The 23576-nt window shown below is 46.9% G+C and overlaps 1 protein-coding gene across 3 annotated transcripts in view; it reads right to left on the bottom strand.

Annotated features, from left to right (window-relative positions):
* LOC146358241 (putative thioesterase PNKD) overlaps positions 1-23576 on the bottom strand; it is a 56038-nt gene that overhangs the window by 14202 nt on the left and 18260 nt on the right. For all 3 annotated transcript variants that reach the window (XM_084806051.1, XM_084806041.1, XM_084806061.1), the window contains exons 2-8: positions 14802-14917; positions 11452-11564; positions 6850-6908; positions 6428-6520; positions 5922-6085; positions 5195-5281; positions 4176-4291 (exon numbers count right to left, since the gene is read on the bottom strand). In XM_084806051.1, the coding sequence (XP_084662177.1) occupies positions 4176-4291; positions 5195-5281; positions 5922-6085; positions 6428-6520; positions 6850-6908; positions 11452-11564; positions 14802-14917 (748 nt within the window). The remainder of the gene's footprint in view (positions 1-4175; positions 4292-5194; positions 5282-5921; positions 6086-6427; positions 6521-6849; positions 6909-11451; positions 11565-14801; positions 14918-23576) is intronic.

The following is a 23576-nucleotide window of genomic DNA, read 5'->3' as shown; positions in this document are numbered from 1 at the left end:
GGAGATGGGATGGAGACAAGAGCATATTATGAGTAGTCAACCATGGGCAGCATATATCCTACTCTTATAACTGTATGGAGTTTGCTGCTTTCTTTTGAAGTGGGGGTGGGAACAATTGGAGTGGCAGGACTTTGGTTTACAGAGCAAATCAGACTCCCTCCAACTTTTCATCTGGCCCCTTTGACTCTTGTGAATTTGATGTCAAATGCATTTGTTCTTGGCCCTTTGGGAGACTTCCCGCAGGACACAGACGCAGTATGGACAACGTAAAGCTCTTAATTTCCACGTTGGTGTCCTCCACTCTGTGATGATCCGCATAGAGCTCAAGGAAGCTCCTGCCACTAGTACTGTGCAAAATGTAATTCAATTTAGTGCTAGGCGGTCTGTGCTAGTGGAATAATATGGGGGCAGAAGCCGACAAAGAGCTGCTGGAGAAGCAGAAGGGGAGATTCAAATGGTTGCAGAGAGGTACAGTAGGTGCAGGCTTGTGGAACGAGGCATGGCTCTGCAGCAGAAATGCATCAAAAGGTGACTCAGGGGATTGCGCTCCCCTTAGAAGGAAGCCTCCGATCTCTGAGGCCTCCGAATATCCGGTGCTCTGTCGGGCTGCTGCAGGCAGAGCGGAAGGCGCAACAGAGGCGATTTCTGCCTCTCTGCTCTCCTTTGAAATGTTTTTCCTCTAGATGGGCCTTTGAGCCTTTGTAGAGAGGGCGTGCTGGCAGGGGCTGGGCCAGGGCTGGAAAGACCATAGGACTTCTCATATCCTGACCTCTCCTCAACCCTCCCCACCCACTGGAACACCCCTTTTCCTTCCCTCTGAGGCCGCATGTGCAACCTTGGGAAGCAGCTGATACAGTTCTTTCCATGGCAGCTGCGAGGAGGCAGGGAAGGGGAACTGAAATTCAGAGTCCCTCCTCCCAAGGTCATAGCAGTGTCTACAGCCTCAGGAGGGGGACTCCAAACAATCCTATAGTCCCTGGGATGCTCTCCCATGGTCCATAGGATTGCTCTCTTAAAGAAGGAAGCAAGTTGATGAAAGAAGAGGAAGCTCTTATAGGTACAGGGAACAACATGGTGTATTGCCCCAGCTGTGGACTTTGAACTCTTAGGTTAGAGGTGCCAAGATAGTGATAAATCAGATCCAGGTTTACTGACAAGGAGATACTTTACTGAGTACAATCAGTACACAGGCGTCCCTAATGGTTGGATCAGACAGCTTCTCTGAACCCAGAGCCATGGGGTACAATAGGTTTTATAGCACACATGTTAGCAATGAGGCAGCATGACAGCAGCAAGCGCCACCTAGCGTTCATTCTCAGCATAAACTAGCTGTGCTTGGTTCCCAGCACAGCCACCTGCAGCTTTAAGACAAACAACTTTCACTTCCCATGCAGATCTTGATAAGACTCTCTCAGGCTCATTAGTATGGAATGTGCCTGGGAGCGCTACTATTGGCCCTTTGACTCATCCTGGTAAATCAAGAGGCCTGTTAGGGAAAACAGCTGCCAAATTACTAAAGTCAGAGAGCATCTAAGCACCTCTAAAACTACTAATAGCTTAGTTCAGGCCTTGGGCCTTACACATAGTGGAAGAGACTAGGACAGGAGTGGGAGCAGTTGACACTGAGGCAACACAAAAATGTGGATGGAGGGGACCTGCATGCCAGTATGCGTGCTTGCACAAATATATGAGTGTAGCACACATGGCCAGCTTAAAAGTTATTTATTTAATCAACTTATGTTCTGCTTAACAGATCTTAAAATATCTCTAAGCAAAATCAAAAAATAGAATACATCATAAATACCAAAGCTCATCAGTTAAAATGTTTAAAACATTTAAAACCAAAACTAAAAAACACACTAAACAAACTAGCTCGGCAGCACAATCATTCAGGGTAGGCTTGAGTAAAGAGCAAATTGTCTTTAACAATCACATGCCACACTTGGCGCTTCCTGAAAACCAGGGGGAGGGGATTCCATTAGGTGGGTGCCACTACAGAGAAGGCCCACTTCTGGATTGCCGCCAAATGGCAATCTGCAGATCACATACAAACAGCAAGGCCTCCTCTCTGCCTCCCTGGTATATATGCCAACTAGCACAGGCAATACTTGGAACAGAAACTATCCACATGTCACAGAAAGGAAGAGAAACTACACCACAACCAACTCGGGCCATGTTTCCATGACAACAGAAGGATGAAGCAAATGAAGAAATACCGGAATTTTTCATGGAAGTGGCATGACTCCGCAATGGGCTCCACGAAGGACTGCACCGTACTATTATAAGTTGTTGACAGAAACATACTTCTGGGTAGTGGGGGGGGACTGGAAGTGAACGTCATCAGACTGGCAGGGGCTGCTCAACCAATAAGAGAGGCTCCCCACTCCAGGCTCCACTCCCCTTTCTCCTACCTCCCTGGTTAGGCAATGATACAAAGGACTGAAGCTGGCATTAATTACTCCTGAAAAGCCTTGAACCCAACAGCAGAGACACGCAGCTTTGGAAACAGCACTTCACAGCCATTAGGAGAGTTATTATGTCTTTCACCAGATGAATACATGATGTACCCTGGGTGTACTTAGTGTTTTTGGCTTAACGGCAATCTCAGTAAATTTGGGAACAAGCCTCATTGACTGCAACAGGAGTTACTTCTGAATAGACTTCCCGGACCTATGCCCAAATCTGCCCATTTTTTGCCCTTTCCCTCTAAATACCAGGCTTCCGCATTAGCAGGCACCCCTGAATAAATGTGCTATCACGCGACAGCGCAAACACGTGATAGTGCACTTTTGGGAACAAACCTTATTGACTACAACAGTTAGCAGGAGCCCCTGAACTAATGTGCTATCGCATGATAGCGCAAATCCATGTTAGTGCTATTTCGTGATAGAGTGAGTGATTGTGAGATACTGACATAGGTGGTATGCATATTGATGGAAGAAATGTGCAATAGTGTTATAATGACATAGCGGGGGAGAAGAGGTGCTGCTGGGGAACTAGGACTTTTCCACTGTGGAGTGATAGTGATGCCTTCTATATGCACAGCTGAGGATTCTGCAGTAACTACCTCTAGAACTGCGATCTGGCCGGGAACTTAAATATGCACACCTCACCCCATGGTTCTTTTAGTAGTTTAAGCCTTAGCCCCTAATAGAGTAATGACTTTAACTGTCCAACATCAATACAGTTGGTGGCTGGTGAATAGGGAGTGCTTACTTCTGGTCTGCTCCTAGTGCTAAAGCACTGTTTCGGTTTAATCCTTTACATTTTTAAAAAAGAACTCTAGTGGTCAGTGGGGAAATGGTGGAAACATCAGGGAAACACAGTCAGGGAAAACATTGGGAAACACCCCTTAACTGGGGTCATGGTGAAAGGCGTACCTCTGGGCAGGGCTAACACACTGGAGTAAATGCAGAGGGTTGGTGTACACCACAACAGAAACGCAGACAAGCCGAATTAAGGAAAAGAATCAGACTATAAGCAGTCTCAGGAAATCTGATTTTTCTGAGATACGCTCCGGAGTGGCTGCTGGATGGCTACAATGTCATGTATCCCTAAAGACCTCCACACGCAGCCAAGTTTGGAGTAAATCGCTCATGGAAACTGGTCCTGGGATGACAAGGGCACAGCATCCAAGCATATGCTACAAGACCAAGGGTCTCACAGACAAGTGGATCCCAGCTGGGAAATACTACCTGCCACATTCCTCTCGCTCCAACAGCAGTTCCCATCCTCCCCAGCATCACACAACCAATCCGGAAAGCTTCTGGAGAGGCGGTGCACCACTTTCAAACTCCAACCAGAAACAGATGGCCAGAGCAAGGCGCAGGCTGCAGGAAATTCCCCAGACAGGTGTTTCCAGATGGGGGAAAGAGCTTGGAAGCTGCCTTTGGGCGAATGCCATGGCACCTGCCATGGAGGAGGGCTGACTACACAAAGGAGGGACTTTGAAGAGTGAAGAGACTGGACACACACACATGCCATGCTTCAACTGAAGGGGAGGAGAGAGAGAGAAACACACACAGCAAGCTGAAACTTTCAGCCATAAAAACATCCAAACCTGCCTCAAGTACCCGCATCCTCTTCAAGTTCTCTTTTGAGTACTGGGTGGCAACTGCTAATCTCAAAGAAACACCACACACACACACACTCACGTACACACACAGACCCCTCACCGTGCTTTTCTTCTCAACCCGCTGTTGATTCACCCACTGTAACTTCTGCTCCAGGAAAGGGTTATTCAGCTCCAGAAGGCTTGCAAACATTAGGCACTCTAAAGCATATTCATGCCCTGGAAAAAGAACATGGATGATCAACAGGGTTTGTGCTGACGTAGGGGTTAATGCTCCTCCGGTTCTCTCTCCCTCACCAGGCCCGCTGGTGTGGCCACATCTCAAATTGCACAACCTCTAATTCCCAACATACAATTGTCCTACTCTGGGTCCTGTGTAGGAGACACACAGGCTCTCCTCTGTGCAACCTTGAGGCTTCTGAAATAGGCCATGAACAGTCCCCAATGGTGTCACAGCCGCATTGGTGATACAGAGCCCTGCTGGATCCTGGTTGGGTTTACGTGTTTTCCCTCAGCTCTTATACTGAGACATCTACAATTGCATTTAATACACCCAGGTCACAGGCCTGACCACGCATGGTTAAGCTCAGTCTTAGGATTCCAACATTGGTGTGGGGGGAGAGAAGAAGGGGAACAGAGCACGCAAAAAGCTGCCAACCTTGGATCTCCAGATGTTGTTGGACTACAGCTTCCAGAATCCCTACGCAATGGCCATGCTGGCTGGGGATGGTGGAAGTACCTACTTTGCATGCAGAAGGTCCCTGGTTCAATCCCTGCCATCTCCAGGTAGGGGAGCTGGAGAGAATCCTGCTTGACCCTGGAGAACTGCTGTCAGTCAGTGTCAACAATACTGGGCTAGATGGGTCAAGGGTCTGACTCTGTGTAAGGCAACTTTCTAGGTTCCTGTCCCCAAGGATGGGAACTACTGCTAGATATTCCCATCAGGTACCCATGAGCCCGCTGTATTCTTTACTGGCCGCTTCACTTACAGACACCCCCTGTCCTCCTCCTCTTTCTCCATTATAATCTTGGGAATGTGCTAGTTCTAGCTCCTGACATTTAGGGGTGAGGGTGGAAAAGAAAAAGCATTAAAGTTGAGAGAAGGGCTACTGTGGTATCCACCTGGCCAAAGCAGTGTATCTTCAGCAAGGTCAGCTGCTGTGTCTAGCGAGGCCAGCATAGTTTCTGGCGTCCCTTCAAATATCCGACCTAGACAGCAGGAGCAAGGATTAATTTGACACGGAAGAAAGAGGGAATAAGGCAGGAGTGCAAAAAGTGCAGCCTTTGGGCCACAAGCAGCCCCAGCCCAATCCCGGTCTGGGAGCCCCCCAGACGATGGTTCCTGCCACAGAAGTCTCAGGCTAAGAATATCACACAGTTCCCTAGAAAGCAGTGCTCAAAGGCTCCTGCTGGCTTTCTAGGACACTCTAGGAATGGCGCTTCTATGGCAGGAACCACAGAGCCCATTCCTAGAGGGTGTTTTCCTTTCTAGAAGTTCCCAGGGAATGATTGGTAAAGTAGTGATTGGGCCAGGGTGGGTGGGGTGGAAAGCAAGCTGTAGCCTCCTCCCTCTCCTGGCAACCCCCACAGAGCAAACCCTGTGTGTGTGTATGGCTGGGATATGTGTGCAGGGATGTGGGGAGTTGAATGTGAATGTGTGTGCGTGCATTGCAAGTGGAGGAAGGTTGCACTAAACCCTGGGAGCACAAGACCCACACTTCAACTACTGTCCCCAAGTGGCTAGAGAAGGCAGGTTCACATTTTATTCCCCAATGGTGGAAAGCAGGAGTTTCCCTGGAAACAAGGATCTTTCTATCTCCCACCCCACCCCCCTCAGCTGCTGACGTACCACAGCCAGAGAGGAAGAGGAGATCGCCTGAGAAGAGAGAGGCTGGCCCTTCAAAAGGTTTCCCATCCAGCAAATAAACCATGTGCCCCACCGTGTGCCCAGGAGTGAAGAGGGCCTTGAAATTCAAGCGTCCAATCACAACGGTCTCCTTGTCTGAAAGGGGACTAGAACACAACATTTACAGTCGCAAGGGCAGGAGTAACATTTAATCAGCCTAGAAGACCTTAGCATGGCAGTCAAGATAACCCGAGGGGAGGGGACCTGCCAAATACTTCCTGTGGGCAAACGACACAGCAGCTTGCCTTAGAGACTCAGGAACAGCAGGCAATCATCGTGTGCTTCACCTGCTTCCCAGCCACCTTTTAGCAGACACTAGGAACTGCGGGCTTGTTAGTACAATCTCCTGGACAGTTACGGGCTAAATGGGGAGTGGGGGGCAGAGAGAATTTCCCTTTACATTCCAGACTCAACAGGGGAACATTTTCTCCATATGAAAGGTCACTCACTTTGTTACTTCAGGGATGTCATCCTGACTGCTGCCATAGACTCTGCAGGAGCTGTGCTGCCGCCGCAGTGCTGCGTTACCCCCACTGTGATCCCTGGGAGAGGAGGTGTGTTAGCTGCATAGCCACGGACAGCTCGCCTTTCCTACCCATCCCCACTTTGCCTTCTCAACTTCAGCGCCCAGAGCCAGAGGCTTATTCCCAAAGAAGACAGGACGGGAAGATGTCCTCCTGGTTGCCATTTTGGGTTATGGAGGACAAAGGTCAGGGAAGCTCAACAGTGATATTCTCTCCCACCCACCCCAACTTTTCCTAACTCCTCTTGCTAACAGAGAGTTGCAAAGAGTTTGCTGAGCACACACATATTTGGGGGCCTTCTAACCCTCTTGTCTGCAAAGGAGGGACACCCCCCCCACACAACTTACCAATGCTTGTGAGTGCACAGGATGGCCTCCAGCGTCACTCCCTCTTCCTCAATGGCTGACTACAAAGCAAGAGAAAGAAAGGTTTATAGGAGTGGCCACTGTCCTGCAGCATCCCAATAAAAGCAGTTAAGAGCACCAGCCCCAAACACAGGAATCCCCCCATTTAATTGCTTTCTGTTTCTCCTCCTCTGCAATACAGGAAGAGGGGCTGATTGCACAGCAACAACACAGGGGTCTTTAGAACACACAGCTGCCATCCCTAACTTGGTGCCCTCTGGATTATTTTGGACTAGAACTCCCAGAATTCCTGACCAGTGACCATGCAGGCCAGGGCTGATAGGAGTTGAAGTCCAAAACATCTGGAAGGCAGTAAGTTGGGGAAGGCTGGCACTCAACAAACAGGATCACAGCACACCTGGATCAACAGAGAAAGGCAAAGGAATTGATCCCTATTTCAGGAGCTAAACCAGTCTCTCAGATATGACCTGTGAATTGAAGGGGCAAGAAAGATTGGTACAAGCAAGTTTGAAGGGTAGAGATGGGAGAGAAATTCATTTGGTTCACATTTCAATGCAAGCTTACCAAATTCGCACTTTCCAAAATTAAACATGAGGCAGAACCATTTGCCGTCGAAATTTGTACATTTCCAAAGTTTGCGATGCAGCATACAAAATAAAAATGCACACAAAAGATGTCTCCCTTTCCAAAAAAATGCACACAAAAATGCACATCTTTCAAACAGTGCACAAACAAAAAAACTATTCATTGGAAAACTGCTTGGAAAAAATGCAGACATTTGCAAAAGTGCTTACAAAAATGTTGTGATGTTCTTTTAATTTTCATGGGACAAAAAAGATCTCATAAGGCAACGCAGAACGAACAAGACAGAATGAACTTAAAAGTGAAAAAACAAAAAAGAGAACCTGAGCAAAATCGAGCTTGACAGATCTGCCCTCTTCCCTATGTGAATCTCAACAGTGGATCTCCCCCTGCCTGGACTTCTATTATTCATACCTCGCATACCCCATATAAGGAGAGGGATCAATGTAGCCAACTTGCATGAAAAGCCAATGCTGTGAATAAGGGGCAACTGGGCTTAAGGGAGGAAAAGGGCAGGGCTGCACCTACTGATTGGCAGAACTGGCAATAACTCAAACTGGGGATTGCTCCAGTATGCCCAGGAGAATAAATGACTGCATCTTGGTCTCAAGGTAGTACAAGCGTATCCACTGTGTCACTGTTCTTTACTTGTGCCTTTCCTTTGCCCATGCCTTCAAGTCAGTCTATACATAAGGTTTAGTGCTCAAGGCTATGCCAAGGCTTCAGGCACAGGGCAACTTCTCCATCGAAGTTACATACCAGCAGGATATCTGTCCTATCACCACTCTATCCAGCTATATCGAGGTTGCTGGAATTGGGGAACAGAGCTCTTTGTAATCAGCTTGTGCACTACAGTTGCCTCCTGTAGAGCGGGGATGGCTAACTGGTCCAGATGTTGTTGGACTCCCATCATACCTCACCACTGGCTATGCTGGCTAAGGCTGAGGGGGGCTTGCAATCCACCAACACCTGGAGGACCACCCCTTCACCACCCCTGATGTAGAGCATGCAGTCAAACGTTCCTTAGCAAGGGTATTTCCTGGTTTGCTTTAGTGGCATTTCGTTGCAGGTATGGGCACATTTTTAGCTGCTGCTCCTGCAGCACTAAGAGGTTATTTCACAGGGATCCACACATTCCCAGTGTAAATCAGAACAGTGCTGTTAGACCAGGCTTCCCAAACAGGGTGCCCTCTGGATGTTAAATTTGGATTACAACTCCCATCATCCCTGACCATTGGCCAAGCTGGATGATGGATTCCCTTGCAGCCTGGAGGGCATCCCATTGGGAGAAGGCTGGCCCAGACTAACCACCTGAAAGGAAGCTCTGGCCCGAGGGGGTGGGTGTAGGAATTGTTTATAGTCCCGTCCTGACCCCTTCTGAATCTGGATACCTGACCTTTTTCCCGCTTTGGGTCATCGGCCTGGCTGCCTCATCCGGCCACTCCACACGCCCTGGTGGGCTGCAGCTGAACAAAGCACACAGCTGCCTCTTGAGCCTAACAGGAAGATCTGGCCAGGCGGGAGCCTTTGAAGAGGAAAAAGAAACAAGCCCCAAGCAGGAGGGATAGTGCTCATCATGGGAGGCTGCTGCTCTGACCTTGGGCTGTCCCTGGGGATGCTCAGGTCCTATTTAGCAGATTGCTTTCCTGTCCCTCTGCAGGGAGACAGATCCAAATGCCTCTGGAGTACATGGCAGGTTTGCTGCGAGGAGGTGAAGCCAATCACAGATTTAAATGCCCTGAGAGAGACTGTTGAAAGCAGCAGTACCGCTGAAGGAAATCAAGCAAGGATCTCCTTGGGTGGGGACAGCAGGCCAAAGCAAAGGCAAACAGAATTCAGTGCACCAAATCGACTGCGTATTTAGAAAAGGAACTGCATGGGCCGTGTTCAGTCAGTGCCTTAGCAGCACTTCCTTGGGAGAAGCTTGCACATCTGTGATCTAAATGCTGGCCATGCGGGGGTGTTAAGGAATCCAAACTCATCTTCTTCCCCCCCACAGGCTGGTGGCTGATTCTAGGGCAATACTAGTTCCTTCCTGAGGCACAAGGGATACTTTTCTCTCCTGGCTCTCTGCCCTGCAGTGCACCCAGGTCTACTTTGTCCAAAGCGCTATTACACCTTGCTTGCTCCTGCTCTTTGTTCATGCCATGCTACAGTCTCCATGAACACAAGCCAGAAGAGGGCAACCTGTGGACTCCAACTCCTGTCATCCCTGACCATTGGCCATGTTGGCTGGGGCAGATGGACTCTGGAGTCCAACAGCACCTGGAGAACCACAGGTTTCCAGCCTCTGACATAGCCCAGGGGAGGGCAGACTTTCAGGCTTAAGATCTACTTTGTCTTTTTACTAGGTGATATTCAACCTGTTCTGGAGGGGGTTGCACTCCCCCTAAAGGATCAGGTTCGTAGTTTGGGGGTGCTCTTGGATCCAGAACTGTCACTTGAGGCACAGGTGAACTCAGTGGCACGGAGCACTTTTTATCAGCTTAGGCTGGTATACCAACTACGCCCTTATCTGGACAGAGATAGCCTTGCTACAGTTAACCATGCTCTGATAACTTCTCGTCTGGATTACTGCAATGCGTTATACGTGGGGCTGCCTTTGAAAACGGTCCGGAAACTTCAGCTGGTCCAAAATAGGGCAGCAAGATTGTTAACAGGGACTGGCCTGTGAGCTCATATTACGCCAGTACTTTTCCAGCTGCACTGGCTGCCAGTCCATTTCCGGGCCCGATTCAAAGTGCTGGTGTTAACATTCAAAGCCCTTAACGGCTTGGGGCCAGGTTACCTGAAGGATCGCCTCCTCCCATATGTGCCTGCCCGGACCTTAAGATCATCATCAGCGGCCCTTCTCCGTGAGCCCCTGCCAAAGGAAGTGAGGCGGGTGGCTACTAGGAGGAGGGCTTTTTTTGCTGTGGCACCCCGGCTCTGGAATGAGCTCCTTAGTGAGGTTCGCCTGGCGCCTACATTGTATTCCTTTCGGCGCCAGGTGAAGACCTTTTTATTTTCCCAGGCATTTTAGCATTTTAGCTTTCTAAATTTTTATCTTTGCTGTTTTAAATCTGTATTTTAAACTCTTGCACTGCTGCTAGGTTTTATTGTGGTTGTATTGTTATACTGTGGTTTTAACGTTCTGTATATTTTAAATTGTTTTATTGTGTGTTGTTTGGATTTAATTTTTGTGAACCACCCAGAGAGCTTCGGCTATTGGGTGGTATAGAAATGAAAGAAAGAAAGAAAGAAAGAAAGAAAGAAAGAAAGAAAGAAAGAAAGAAATAGAAACTTGTGACCCACCAACCAGAGCCTGATGCAAAAGAAATACATTTAGAATTAAAGAACTCTGAGCCCAAGAATGTGTTCTGAGTACCAGAACTGAATAGAGCTCACAGTTCTACCACACAAAAATAAGTTCCTGATTACCAACCCCGTTCTCCAGCTTACTTCATTTCGACAGTACAATTTAGGGCAGAAAGAGGAAGCTGCTACTGTTAAACAGTTGGGAGTCAGAGATCTACTTCAACTCACCAAGAGTTCTACCCGTAGACCCAATCTGTCTTCTCCCTACCCCTGGTGTAAACTATTCCTCAGTCCTATGAGTTGGTTTAATAAGCTTACTTGGCTACTGAGGATACTTGCATGAGTGCAAAGAGTATGGACCAGATGATGACCAAAACCTTCTGTTCCTTCAGTGCTATAGTTTGGATGAGCCTTTCCCAAGTGGCGCCCTCCAGATGTTTTGGACTACAACTCCCAGCACTCCTGACCGCTGCCCATGCTGGCTGGGGCAGATGAAGTCCAAAACATCTGGAAGGCACCAGGTTGGGGGAGGCTGGCTTGGACAGACTGAAAGCATTGGTAGGAAAGGCAATTTCCCTTTCAGTTTTTCAAACAAGTTCCACATTACCAGGGATATTTGCAGAATAAAAGGAAGAGAAGGGAAGAAGGTAATGCTAGCCTGACTTGGGAGGGGGGATGGGACAGGTCACATCCAGTTTCCCTCACCTGCACTGCCAAAGGGTCAGAGGGGTCCACAGCTGCAGCGCAGTTCGAGCCCATGTCAATAACAAGGTAGCTGTAGTTATTGGACAGCACAGGGATGGGGAGGATCTTCACTCCTGGGATGACACAGACATGGAACAAGGAAGGAAGCAGGAAAGTCAGCACAACAAACCCCAGTACATGCGGCTATGTTTATCTTATTATAGATGGTTTTAAATGATATTTTGTTAAGGCACCTGGAATAAATATTTTTAAAAGGGTAACAAATGTTTTACATGATCTGATGTCAAACACAGAAAACATTAGTAAGAACATTACAATACTGCAATAAATTTACAGAGCTTGCACACCAGCTACCGTGAAATATATCTCTTAAAAATTACTTAATAAAATTAGATCCATTCCAATATATATCACATATTATCCATCCAGAAGTTTTAAAGATATAAATTGAAGCAGATATTCTTTAATCAATTATAATTTCATAAATAAATATTACTGTCCATTGTCTCTTATAATAATCGCATTTTCCAATTCCCTTAACAGAAATTATATCACTTCAAGTTCTTCCTTTCAAATATTTTGATTACAAGGAGTGGGGGGTGAGAGTTGTTCCAGCACTGAATGTATTTACAGCAACACTTTACTGAGTTTTTTGTTTTAGTTACAGTACCTTCCCAACGGTTTGTGTAGTAGTATATTTCATACATTAAAATTTTATGCCAAATATCTTTTTCCCATTTCCCTAGGGATAGCATTTGTGAGCCCCCCACCCCACCTCTCAATATTTGGCCACCAATATCCTGGCAGCAGCAGATTTATTTTTTAATGAATGAATAAATAAATTTAGGAGGGAGTGCTGAAAGCAACAGAATCTATGTCCTATAATGGCTACAAGTGAACGCTTAGATTTTTGCATTCTAGAAAGAGAGCAAACACCAGAAGTGTGGGAACAGTGGGGTAAGTAGAAAATTATCTTTTGCAACTCCTAGTGGTTCCTGTAGTCCTTCCCTTCCTCTTTGAATTGCAGTAATTTTGCACCGTTCCCACCACCCACATCTGTGGCCATGCCCCTTTTTAAAGGAAGTAGGTATGATGTTATACCTTACAGAAAATTACCTCTGACCATGTACAGAGTGGTTCCCCATCACCACTGAGCAACAGCAGCATTTCCTTACTCCAGCCTTCCCCAACCCAGTGCCTCTAGATGTGCTAGACTACAAGTCCTATCATCCCTTGACAGCATGGCCAAATGATGGGAGATGGCATCCAGCACATTTGGAGAGCACCAGGTTGGGGCTTTACCCACTTTAATTGAAGAGCCGGTCACCCTTCCAAGGCAGAGAACAAAACTCCCACATATGGCTGAGCATTGGCAGTTCTCATCTTTAAAAATTAAGAAGCATCCTTCACCCTTGACAGTATTCTGAGAAGGCAGTCCAACCGGGTTTTGAGGTGTGTGTGTGTGTGTGTGTGTGTGTCTGTGTGTAGGTATGTGTGTGTGTTTAAAAACACATTAATTACTGCACTGCCACAAAGTCCTAGAGTTTTTCTACATGAGACATTTATTGTGTGCTCGTCATTCCTTACTCCCAGTTGTTTATGGTTTCTTTAGATGATGTTGTGACCCTCCAGTTTCACTTCTGTTTTTAAACAGCACTTTTGGCGAGTTTTTTTTAGAGCAGGGAAACTGCAGTATTATTTAAAGAAATTGTAAGAAAACACAATTTCTACTTGTGTATTTGTGGTATTCTGCTATACCACAGTGCAACTTAGAGGTTATATAGCGAAAAGCAGGAAAGGAAACGCTCTTCATGCAGTGCTCAGATCTCAATTCTGCGATGAAACCGAAAGGCGATAAGGTGGATTAACAGCCACACATAGAAAAGTTCCTTGTTCTCACTCTGGTGATAAAGCTTTGTCTGGGCTGTACCACACAAAGGTGGATACTCACATAACTGAAAACTCCACCATACAAAGGTACTCTCTTCACACAGAAAACTAGCATGTTATGGGGAAGGGTTTTAGCCTAGACTTTTCCTTGACATGCTAGTTTTCTACATGAAGGAAATTTTTGGCAAGGAAATTTTTGGCATGGAGGAAGACTCAACCCCCCACCTGCAGTCAGAAATGGTACATCCCAGTCATAGGTTTATGGCCTGTGAGAACAAGGGCTAAATTTAATGCCGGTTGCCACTTGCTACCACTGTATGGGAGAGATGTGAAGAGTCTGGAGGCTATTTGTGTGTGTTTTTAAAAGGAGGGAAGTAAGTAGAGAACAAAGAAGGGCCCTAAATACTGGGCAGAGCAATCCCACAAAGGGAGGGGAGGGAGATCAATGGCAGAGGCACTGCTAAATCCAAAGCCCTGACAGGCTTGTGCTGCCAGCATGGAAGTTGGAACTGGGGGGTGGTTGGAGGGAAAATATGTACACCAGCTTCTGGGCTGGAGTACTTTTCCCCCTATACCAGGGGTGTGTTGGGGGAATAGAAGGCCTCTGTAACTAGCAGATCCAAAGCCTCCCCCAATTGGCCCCCGGAATACCCCCGTTTTTGCCATTACTGACACTGGAGCACCGACGTTGGAGCAGCAAGGGCGGCAGAGGTTTCCACACTCGCTGCAAGGAGACAAGGTAGATCTTCCTTTCTGCCCACAGACTTTCATCTTCATGGGTGGAGAGGGAGATCTGTTTCATCATGTGGCCCCTGGGATGCCCTGGGATATAAGAACCCCTTAAGCTGCAACCCTATATTTATAAAGACCCCCCCCCCGCACCATCAAATACATGAAAGCACAAACACACACAAAAGTAAACACAACCAAGCAAGAATACAATTCAAAGTAGCAAGCATTTTTGATGGTTTGGGATGGGGTGGGGAAGTGTTAATAAACAAGCTCATTTATGCAACTGCGTGAGATTAAAAAAAATACGCATATGTCAGTAAAAAAAAAAGGCTGAATTTTTTAAAAAATGCATTCAACTACACACACGCCTGACTCCAGCTTGCTTCCATTTCAGCTGATCAAAATGATCTCACTTGCAAAGGCTGAAACTTATTTATGTCCCTTGTAAAAAGGAAGAAACGGGGAGCTCTAGAATCCTGCATGTGTTTAAAAAGAAAACAGAAAAGCCTAAGTCTGCCAAATTCAGATGAGGTGTGTAGCTTGTTTTGAGTCTCAAGTGCCTGGATTTTTATTTTATTTTGCAATATCTCAGGAAGCTGGATTCCACATCAGAATCAAGATTCATCGCCTTGAAGTTTAATCAAAAGAAATTTTCAAGAAATTCTCCAGCCGATGATGCAGTGCATACATGCATCAGAAATGCAATGGAGAAAAGACCAGGTGCTCACCGCCGAACACCACAGGCTGGGGAACAGAGTGTCCTTGGGGATACCGTTCCCGTGCTTTCTTCACTTGACGCTTGTAGAACAGGTAGCCCAGCCGGGTGTGGGCGTAGAGATAATACCTGAGAGACAGGAGAGATAGTAAGGTGAGTCAGAACATGTCCATGAACAAAGGCTTCTGTACGCCAGTTTATGCCATTCCTTTCATCGAGATGATGCTTAACCAAGCAAAGAGACATTTTGTCACTGCTGGGGTTTTACAGCATAGCCAGTACAAGACTGTAGCAAAAAACAAACCTCTGGGAATCTAGCACAGCCAACACATACCCACCCCAGCGCTTAGCTATCCAGCCACACTGGCAATGCTGTTTCAGATCAATGAGTTGTATTTGCAATATGCCACATCTCTCTCACCCTCTCTGTACTTTATCATGAAAAGTTCACATGCTATCAAATGCCGAGTGGTTGATCATTCCCTCTATTAGCCATGTTCAAGGGGGTGAGTGCTGATCCTTATGCAGCCAAAACTGCGCCACCCACACCCCACCAATTGAACTACACTTGCTACATTTTTTTCCTGATATATTTTTGGTTTGGGGTGTGTGACTGGGGTGTGTTTATAACTCAAGATAGATGCAGGGAGAGGTACTAGATGGCCATCAAAATCTAAAGGATGTTCTTCGGGTAGTAGTTATGCCCCCTGACATCTTGAAGGCCCAAACAAAGCTGTACTTATTTCTCAGCCTTTGAGGCACTCAGCAGCCATGAAAGCCAGAGACTTAACTACCTACCCCGCCCTGCCCCCCAAAGACTAAACCAGCCTTCCCCAAGCTGGTGCCCTCCAGATGTGCTGGACTGCAAAGCCCATCTTTCCCAGTCAGCAGACAGCATGCTGGCTGGGAAAGATAGGAGTTGCAGTCCAGCACTTCTGGAGGGCACCAGCTTGGGGAAGGCTGGACTAAGGGTTCTTTCTGATAAGCCCTTTAGATTTTGCAGTAGAAATACGTTGTGGGATTGCTGCAAGCTGTTATGCAGCTATTTTAGAAGCCAAGCCTGGTCCAAGGGGAACTGTGGGCCACCCACCCCCTTAAGCACCTTGATTACATGCTTTTCAGACAAAGAAGATTTGGAATGTGAAGGTGTCACACTTGGTAGAAAGCTGCTCAAAACCGAAGGTAGGAGCATCCACATGTAGGGATGCTAAAGAATCCAGCCCTCCAGAGTCCATGGCGGAACAGAAGACTTACCTCCGCCTCCCCGCAGAATCCTCTTCGGCTGGATCCTCCAGCTCCAGATTGCCAGCGATACAACCGCCATGCCGTATCGCTAGCTGAAGGGGACTTGACTGCGGACACAAATGGCATCCAGGATGCCATTTGCGGCCGTAAAGGCCTTAGTTTACGGTAAATGCAGCCATTTACGGCTGTATTTACCTTAAACGAAGGCCTTTACAGCCACAAATGGCATCCTGGATGCCATTTGTGGCCATGCTTTTCATTCACACGATAGGCTACGCAAATATTAGCATGCTGGCTTGGTCCTTTCAATATTCTTACAAGGAGCTGTCGTCAACAGCGTCCCCCCAGCATTCTGTGAGGGTTATGTGAAGAGAATAAAACCGCCAAAACTTTTGATTGCAAATAACAGAAGAGTACACGGCAGCTAAGTAGATTGACCACAGAGTAGTCTACACATAAGTGACACACTTTCCATTCTCAGATCTGAGTGACTGTCTACCCACCCGATCTTGCAAAATGCTTCTTATCTGCATTTCCTTCTGGATGTGATTCTCACTGCACTCTTTCTAATCAGCACCACACAGAATGGGGGTGAGGATAGGCAATGCCTGTCTGTGGAGTTATGTTAATTTCACTTGCTATCAAAAGCAGGCAAGCAAAATTGCCAGACTGGATCACTTTCAGTTTCTGTCTTTTATAGCAAATTGGCAAAACTCTGCATCAAAGGGGAGAAGTGCACTGGAGAGGAGAAGCACAGAGCCTTCTAAAATCGATTTGAGGGTGGGAGGGAAGGAGAGAGGGAGAAATCATCCATGAAATGATGGGGATGTTGCAGTACAAGGCAGCTTTGCTAGTGTTCACTGCTTCTTTTCCTTGTTTGTTTCCCTTGTTGCTCCAGCACCTAGTGTAACTGCCTGAGAGTGATACAATGAGTACTCTCAGCACTGAAAACCAAGGCTTTATAGAGGTACGCAAAATGGCACTAGTATTAGGGTATTGCCCCTCATCATTGGTGATGGCACAAACACTGCCCAATAGGTCCTCACAACACTTGCATAGCCAGTCTCCACACCACTCAAAGTCATAATGGAAGTGTTAGCAGAGTAGAGAGAGAGGAAGATCTTATGTTCCCTGCAACAACATAATGCAGCTTTTGTGCCCTGGATCACATAAAGCCCTGAATCCATTTTTGGCACTTGTTCAGTGGTTCACAAACCCTTCACATAAAGGGTTCCAGCAATACAATGTTTCCCTTGGGAGGGAACTCTTGACACAGAAGCAAAACCGTAATTGCTCCTGGCAATTCATCCACAAGTGTTTCATAACTCCTAGGGGTCCTTTGTCAACCCATCAGCTGGTGGAGAAAAGCCTGAAACCAGGATCATGCCAACATTTTCTCTAATGATTTGTGGTGGATACAGCAAGATATGGCAACAATTCATGATAATGGCAAATTGAGGGGAGAAGAAAGATCAGAGAAGCACTGAAGGATAAGATTGTAAGGACACTGGTAAAGTTTAATGCAAATGGATCCAGCCAGACATTTGTTGACATGGGAGCACAGAGACTCTCTTCAGAACAGAATTTCAGGCCCTATGACTGGAATCTGCCTCTGCATTAACAAAGAAACCGCCTATTGCCAACAGGGGGAAAAAAACAAGCCCTGTGCATTGCAAGGTCTGAGTTCCCTGGCATGCCAGCTAAGTACATCAGCAACTGCATGTACAGTGTCACACACACTACACAGTAATCCGGCTGCTTGTCACAAAAAATCGAGCATCCACAGCAGTTTGACATCCAGCCAGTTCCCCCCAGAGCCATTTCCTGAAGGACAGAGCAGCCTCCAAGCTGTGTCCACAGTAACTTCCGCCAGCAAATCAGATTCAAGAATATGAACTCCCCATATACTGCCAGCTATTGTTTAGGCCCAGCTAATCTCAAACAAAAGGACCAAAAGGCAAAACTTACATGAACATAAGAATAGCTGTGCTGGATCACACCAAAGGTCCATCTAGTCCAGCATTCTGTTGACACAGCGGCCAACCAGCTGCCCACAGGAAACCCACAAGCAAGACATGAGTGCAACAGCATCCTTCTGCCCATGTTCCCCAGCAACTGGTGTACACAGGCATACTGCCTGATACTGGAGGTAGCATCTAGCCATCAGGACTAGCAGCCATTGATAGCCTTCTCCTCCAGGAATTGGTCCAATCCCCTTTTAAAGCCATCCAAAGTGGTGGCCATCATTACATCTTGTGGAAGTCAATTCCATAGTTTAACTATGCACTGTGTGAAGAAGTACTTCCTTTTATCTGTCCTGAATCTCCCACCAATCAGGTTCATGGGGTGACCCTGGGTTCTACTGTTATAAGAGAGGGAGAAAAATGTCTCCCTATCCACTTTCTCCACACCGTCCATGCCTTCAGTCCAGATCAAGCAGAAGATGTCATGACCATCTAGAGCAGCCTTCCCCAACCTGCTGCTCTCCTGACGTTTTTGACTTTAACTCCCATCATCCCTGACCATTTGTCATTTTGGCTGGTGCTGATGAGAGTTGTAGTCCAAAACATTTGGAGGGAACAAGGTTGGAGAAGGCTGATCCATATCTTCAAACTCATGTTGCCATTGGCAGACCCCTAGGAAACCAGCAAGGAATAGATAACCATAAACATAAGAAACAAGGTCCTTGGGGCACAGCCTTCATGTCATCTATGACATAGATCGTTCATACCCAGCTAATATGAAGGCATTTCAGTTTATCTGAAGCAGGGGTGGGAAACATGTGACCCTCCAGATATTGGTGGACTGCAACTTTCATCAGCCCTAGCCAGCATAGACAACTGTGAGAGATGATGGAAGTTGCAGTCCACCAACACTGGGAGGGCCACAATTCCCCATCCCTGATCTAAAGATCTCCATGTGCTCTGGTAAGAGGTGCCTGAGCAATAATACCATATGTTGCATTTAGATGAGAAACTAAGAACTGCCCTGCTGAATCAGAATACACCTAGTCAGACTTCCTGTTTCTCATAACAGCCAGGCAGATGCCTCTGGGAAGCCGACAAATACGTGATAGCAGCAATCCTCCCCTTTGCCCCCAGCATACTGCCTCTAGACCAGGAGTAAGCACGTGTCAGCCTTGCGAGACCTACTTTGTTTTTTTTACTAGAACTCCAAAGTCCACCAAGCAGAGCCTTGTGCAAGAGACATACACTTCAAATCAAAGAATTCTGAGAGTTCAAAGTCCTTCCACACAAAAATCCACTCTTTGTTACCCCTCCCAGTTTTCTTCATTTCAGCCGTATAAAGGGCTAAAGCAGTCATTTTATTGCTGCCGTTGTTAAACAGTGGGAAGTCAGAAATCCTCGCTGACCTAGTTCAAATCACCCAGACATCTACCAGTAGATCTCAATCTACCTCCTGCCTACCTATGCTCAAGACTTGGGAGGGCCCACTTAGCTATCATGGCCAATGGCCCTTAATAGAGTGATCTTCCATTATTTTTTTATATGCCATTTAAACTAGTGGTCATATAGTGATATTTCCATGTTCAAAGCTCTTCACGTACATTCTCTCAATAACCCTTATAACAATTTTGTATGGTAGATCAATATATTATCCTCATATTGCAGATGAGACAGACCAAGGCTGAAAAAATAGTAGCTTGCCTAAAGCTACCCAAAAAATTTGTGACTGAGGTTCCACAGTCTCTTCATTTATGCTCACTCTTACACGGCAAATGAGTGTGCCACACAAGCACATCACCATTCAAAACAGCTGTTCTGGGTTCACTTTCAGTCAGATTATGAGCATAGTTTTTTATAATTAGGGATGTCAGAGAATTCCGCCACAGATCTCAGAGGGGCCAATGCCAGTGCATTCAGCCCCCCGAAATCCGTGGCGGAACAAAGCCCCCCCGCCCCCCACCCCGTGAAAGGCGCGTGAAACGGGACACCTACCTGCTGCCGTTCACGCTGACTTGCAAATGGTGGCCGTGGCCGCAGCCGCCATTCGCTTCATCACTATAGCTGTGATAGGCTATGTAAATACTTAAGCAGCCTATCACGGCTAACGCAGGGACGCCATTTGCGTCCCTGCGGAAGCCATGATAGGCTGCGTAATTATTTACGTAGCCTATCACAGCAAAAAAAAAGGGAATGCAAATGGCGGCGGCTACGGCGGCCATTTGTGTTCCCTTTTTTTTTGGCCGTGATAGCCTACATAAATATTTACGTAGGCTATTACGGCAAAAGAGAGGGGTGCAAATGGTGTAGTGGCCGCCATTTGCGTTCCCTTTTATTTTTTTTTGCCGTAATAGGCTACGTAAATATTTACGTAACCTATCACGGCAAAAAAAAAAAGGGAATGCAAATGGCAGCTGCTGTAGCCGCCGCCATTTACGTTCGCTGTTTTGGGGTTTTTTTTGCTGTGATAGGCTACGTAAATATTTACGTAGCCTATCACGGCAAAATACAGGGACACAAATGGTGGCGGCTACAGCAGCCACCATTTGTGTCCCTGCAGGCTGCCCAGCAGCCGGATGTCTGGCTGTGGGTGGCCCCGGCCAGCGGCTCTGCGGAATCTCCGCAGAGTGGAGCCGGCCATAGAGAATTTCAGGGGGAGGGACGGAGCACCTCCCCCCCACCGCGAATGTCACCCTTCGAAAAGGTAAGTGACTTTCATACATCCCTATTTATAATACACCAGGCCTTCCCCAGCCTCATACCCTCCAGATGTTTTGGACTTCAACTCCCATCAGCCCCAGCTAACACAGTCAATGGCTGGGAGTGCTGGGATTTGTAGTCCAAAAACATCTGCAGGTTGGAGAAAGCTGCAATAAACTAATTCTGCAGGTTCCATCTTTCCTGGCAAATGGAATGGATACAAATGTACTTTCAAGCCCTTCATCTCTGGAAACAGCTGCATGTAGCTTTGTTCCTTTTTCATCTTTCCAAGGAATGTCCTTATCTTAGCTGATTTTAGTTTAGTTTCATTTAAAGGGAACAGTGACTGGTTTACAGGAAGGATTAAGAGGCAGTGAGGAGGAGGAGACCTAGCTAGTCATGCAGAAAGCCAGTACAACGCTGGCTTCTCTACACACACACACACACACACACACTTATCTTTTATCTGTTGCAGCTGGGGCCACAAGTTGGTTTAAATAAAGATCTGAGTAGGGAATTAAACAAACACCTCAGTATATTAACAACAATTCTTTGGATTTCAAACAAGTAACCATAAATAACAATACATTTCCCCTCCTTCCTTCACTTTACATTGAGATCACCCCTTTGTCCTTCCTTGTGGTCCCTCAAGTCCCACTGCTGTCTTTGCTCTTTCTATTCCCAATTCTTTGCTTCTTGGATGTCTTTAATGTAGCAGGCCTCCTGCTCCTGCCCGCCTCTCACAGCCATTCTCTACCCTGATGCTCAGGTCGGCTCCTTGACTTGGCTCCCTGATCAGACGCTCCCTAAAATCTTCTCTTCCCAAAACCACCTCCTTCCTTCCTCTCCTCTCTCCCCACAACCCTTCTCACAACTGCCTTTTCTTTTCAACAGCTCTCCTCCTCACCTTCCATTTCCCCTAGCAACTGTTGCCATGACTCTGCCCTTCTCAACATTTCACTCGCCTGGCTTATGTATCCAACGCCACATTCTCCCTTAGTCTTTTGTTGCTGTTGGCCTATACCTAGGCTGTCTAGATCTAGTCTGGGTACCAAGACAGCCTTTCTGAGCAGGAGTCCATGTTATGAGCTTGCTCTGGCCCAATTGCTAACTATACCAGCCATCCCCAACCTGGTGTCCTCCAGGAGTACAACTCCCAGCATTCCTGACTATTGGTTGTTGTTGTTGTTGTTGTTATTTTATTAGATTTATTAGCCACCCATCTGGCCGGCTACCTGGCCACTCTAGGCAGCGTACAATACTAATAACAACATGAAATACAACAAATTTGCATAATCATGATGGCTGGGGCTGATGGGAATTGAAGTCTAAAACATCCGGAGGGCACCAGGTTTGGGAAAGCTGCACTATGCCTTGTCTATCACTCTGGGTACTTGCAGATGAAACTTTTATTCTGCAGTTGGCCTGTCTCACAGAGTTTTACAGGGGGTCTAGATGACACTGCCTCCCATTTTTAACCCTCCTGTGTTTTCCTACTACTTCTTTTATCTTTTTTCTTACCAAAAAAACCCAAAATGCTGTTGAAGAGAGACTGAATGAGGAGGATGAACAATGGGGGCCAGTGGCATCTCAAGAAACCAAAAAACCTCAGGAAAAAAGAAATAAGCTGTGCTACAATCCAGTGTAGTGTAGTGGTGAGAGTGACGGACTGGGAGCCGGGAGATCCGGGTTCTAGTCCCCACTTGGCCATGGAAGCTCACTGGGTGACTTTGGGCCAGTCACAGACTCTCAGCCCAACCTACCTCACAGGGTTGTTGTTGTGAGGATACAACGGTGAGGAGGAGGAGAATGTAAGCCGCCTTGAGTTCCTTGCGAGAGGGAGAAAGGTGGGGTATAAATGCAATAAATAAATAAATAAATAAATACAATCCCTGCCAATGGGGAGCCCTACCTGTGAGAAACTGTTGGAGAATTTCTCCCCCCTGGAAAAAATTGGTAAAATTGCCCCCCCCCCCATTTCTCTGTCCCCTAACAGGTTGGAGAATTCTGAGAGGCCATTTGAACACAGTTCTAGTGCAGAGCTCATTACAGAGCCCACTCTGTGGCAGTAATAGCAGACAGTACGGAAAAGTGATTTTCTGCCGCCATTGTGTCTGCAAAGACGCAAAGAGCAGTCCAGCAGAGCTGTTCTGAGTGATGAAAAATCTCCTTCATGCAGATACTAATCACAACTGTATTGATCCCTCAGCAACCCACTGTGACATGTTTGCTAAGCACTTTGCGGATTATATCACCTCTACCTTCCCCCATCTGGATACCACTATTGATACAGTGCAATTGGCAGGCATTACCATAGCTTTTACTTGCCACTGTTGTTTGGCTGGATTTCAGTTATTACAGGGAGAGGATGTGGGCAAAGTGCTAGGAGAGCCACAGTGTAATGTCTGCTTGCATGACCCATGCCACTTTAAAAAATAAAATCAGTATATGTGTACCCCATGTTTCTTCCATCCTGAAACTCAAAGCAGATTCCCAACTAGTCTCCCATCCAGTTACTGACCAGACCCAAACCTGCTTAGCTTCAGCAAGTTGGCTGCATCATGTGCCTTCACACTTAGACCATGGGTGGGGAAAAGGTAGATCTCCATATGTCTGGGTCTTCATTTCCCAGAAGCCTCTGCCAGCATGGCCAATGGTCCAAAATATCAGAAGATCTACTTTCTGCCCACCCCTGTCCTAGGCAACCCTATTGCCCCCAGGGGCCACAAGCGGTGGTGGGCAATGGGTCGGGAGCCACATGCCAGCTGTGTGATGCTGGGAAAGATTGAAGGCAAAAGGAGAAGGGGACAGCAGAGGATGAGATAGCTAGATAGCATCACCGATGCAATGAATATGACCTTGAGCACACTCCGGGAGAG

This window comes from Heloderma suspectum, chromosome 1 (genome assembly GCF_057233095.1).
Source record: "Heloderma suspectum isolate Gila_16-S chromosome 1, 16-S_ref, whole genome shotgun sequence".
Lineage (NCBI taxonomy): Eukaryota > Metazoa > Chordata > Lepidosauria > Squamata > Helodermatidae > Heloderma > Heloderma suspectum.
Note: the sequence above shows the minus strand (reverse complement) of the source record. Positions and strands in the feature narration are given on the sequence as shown.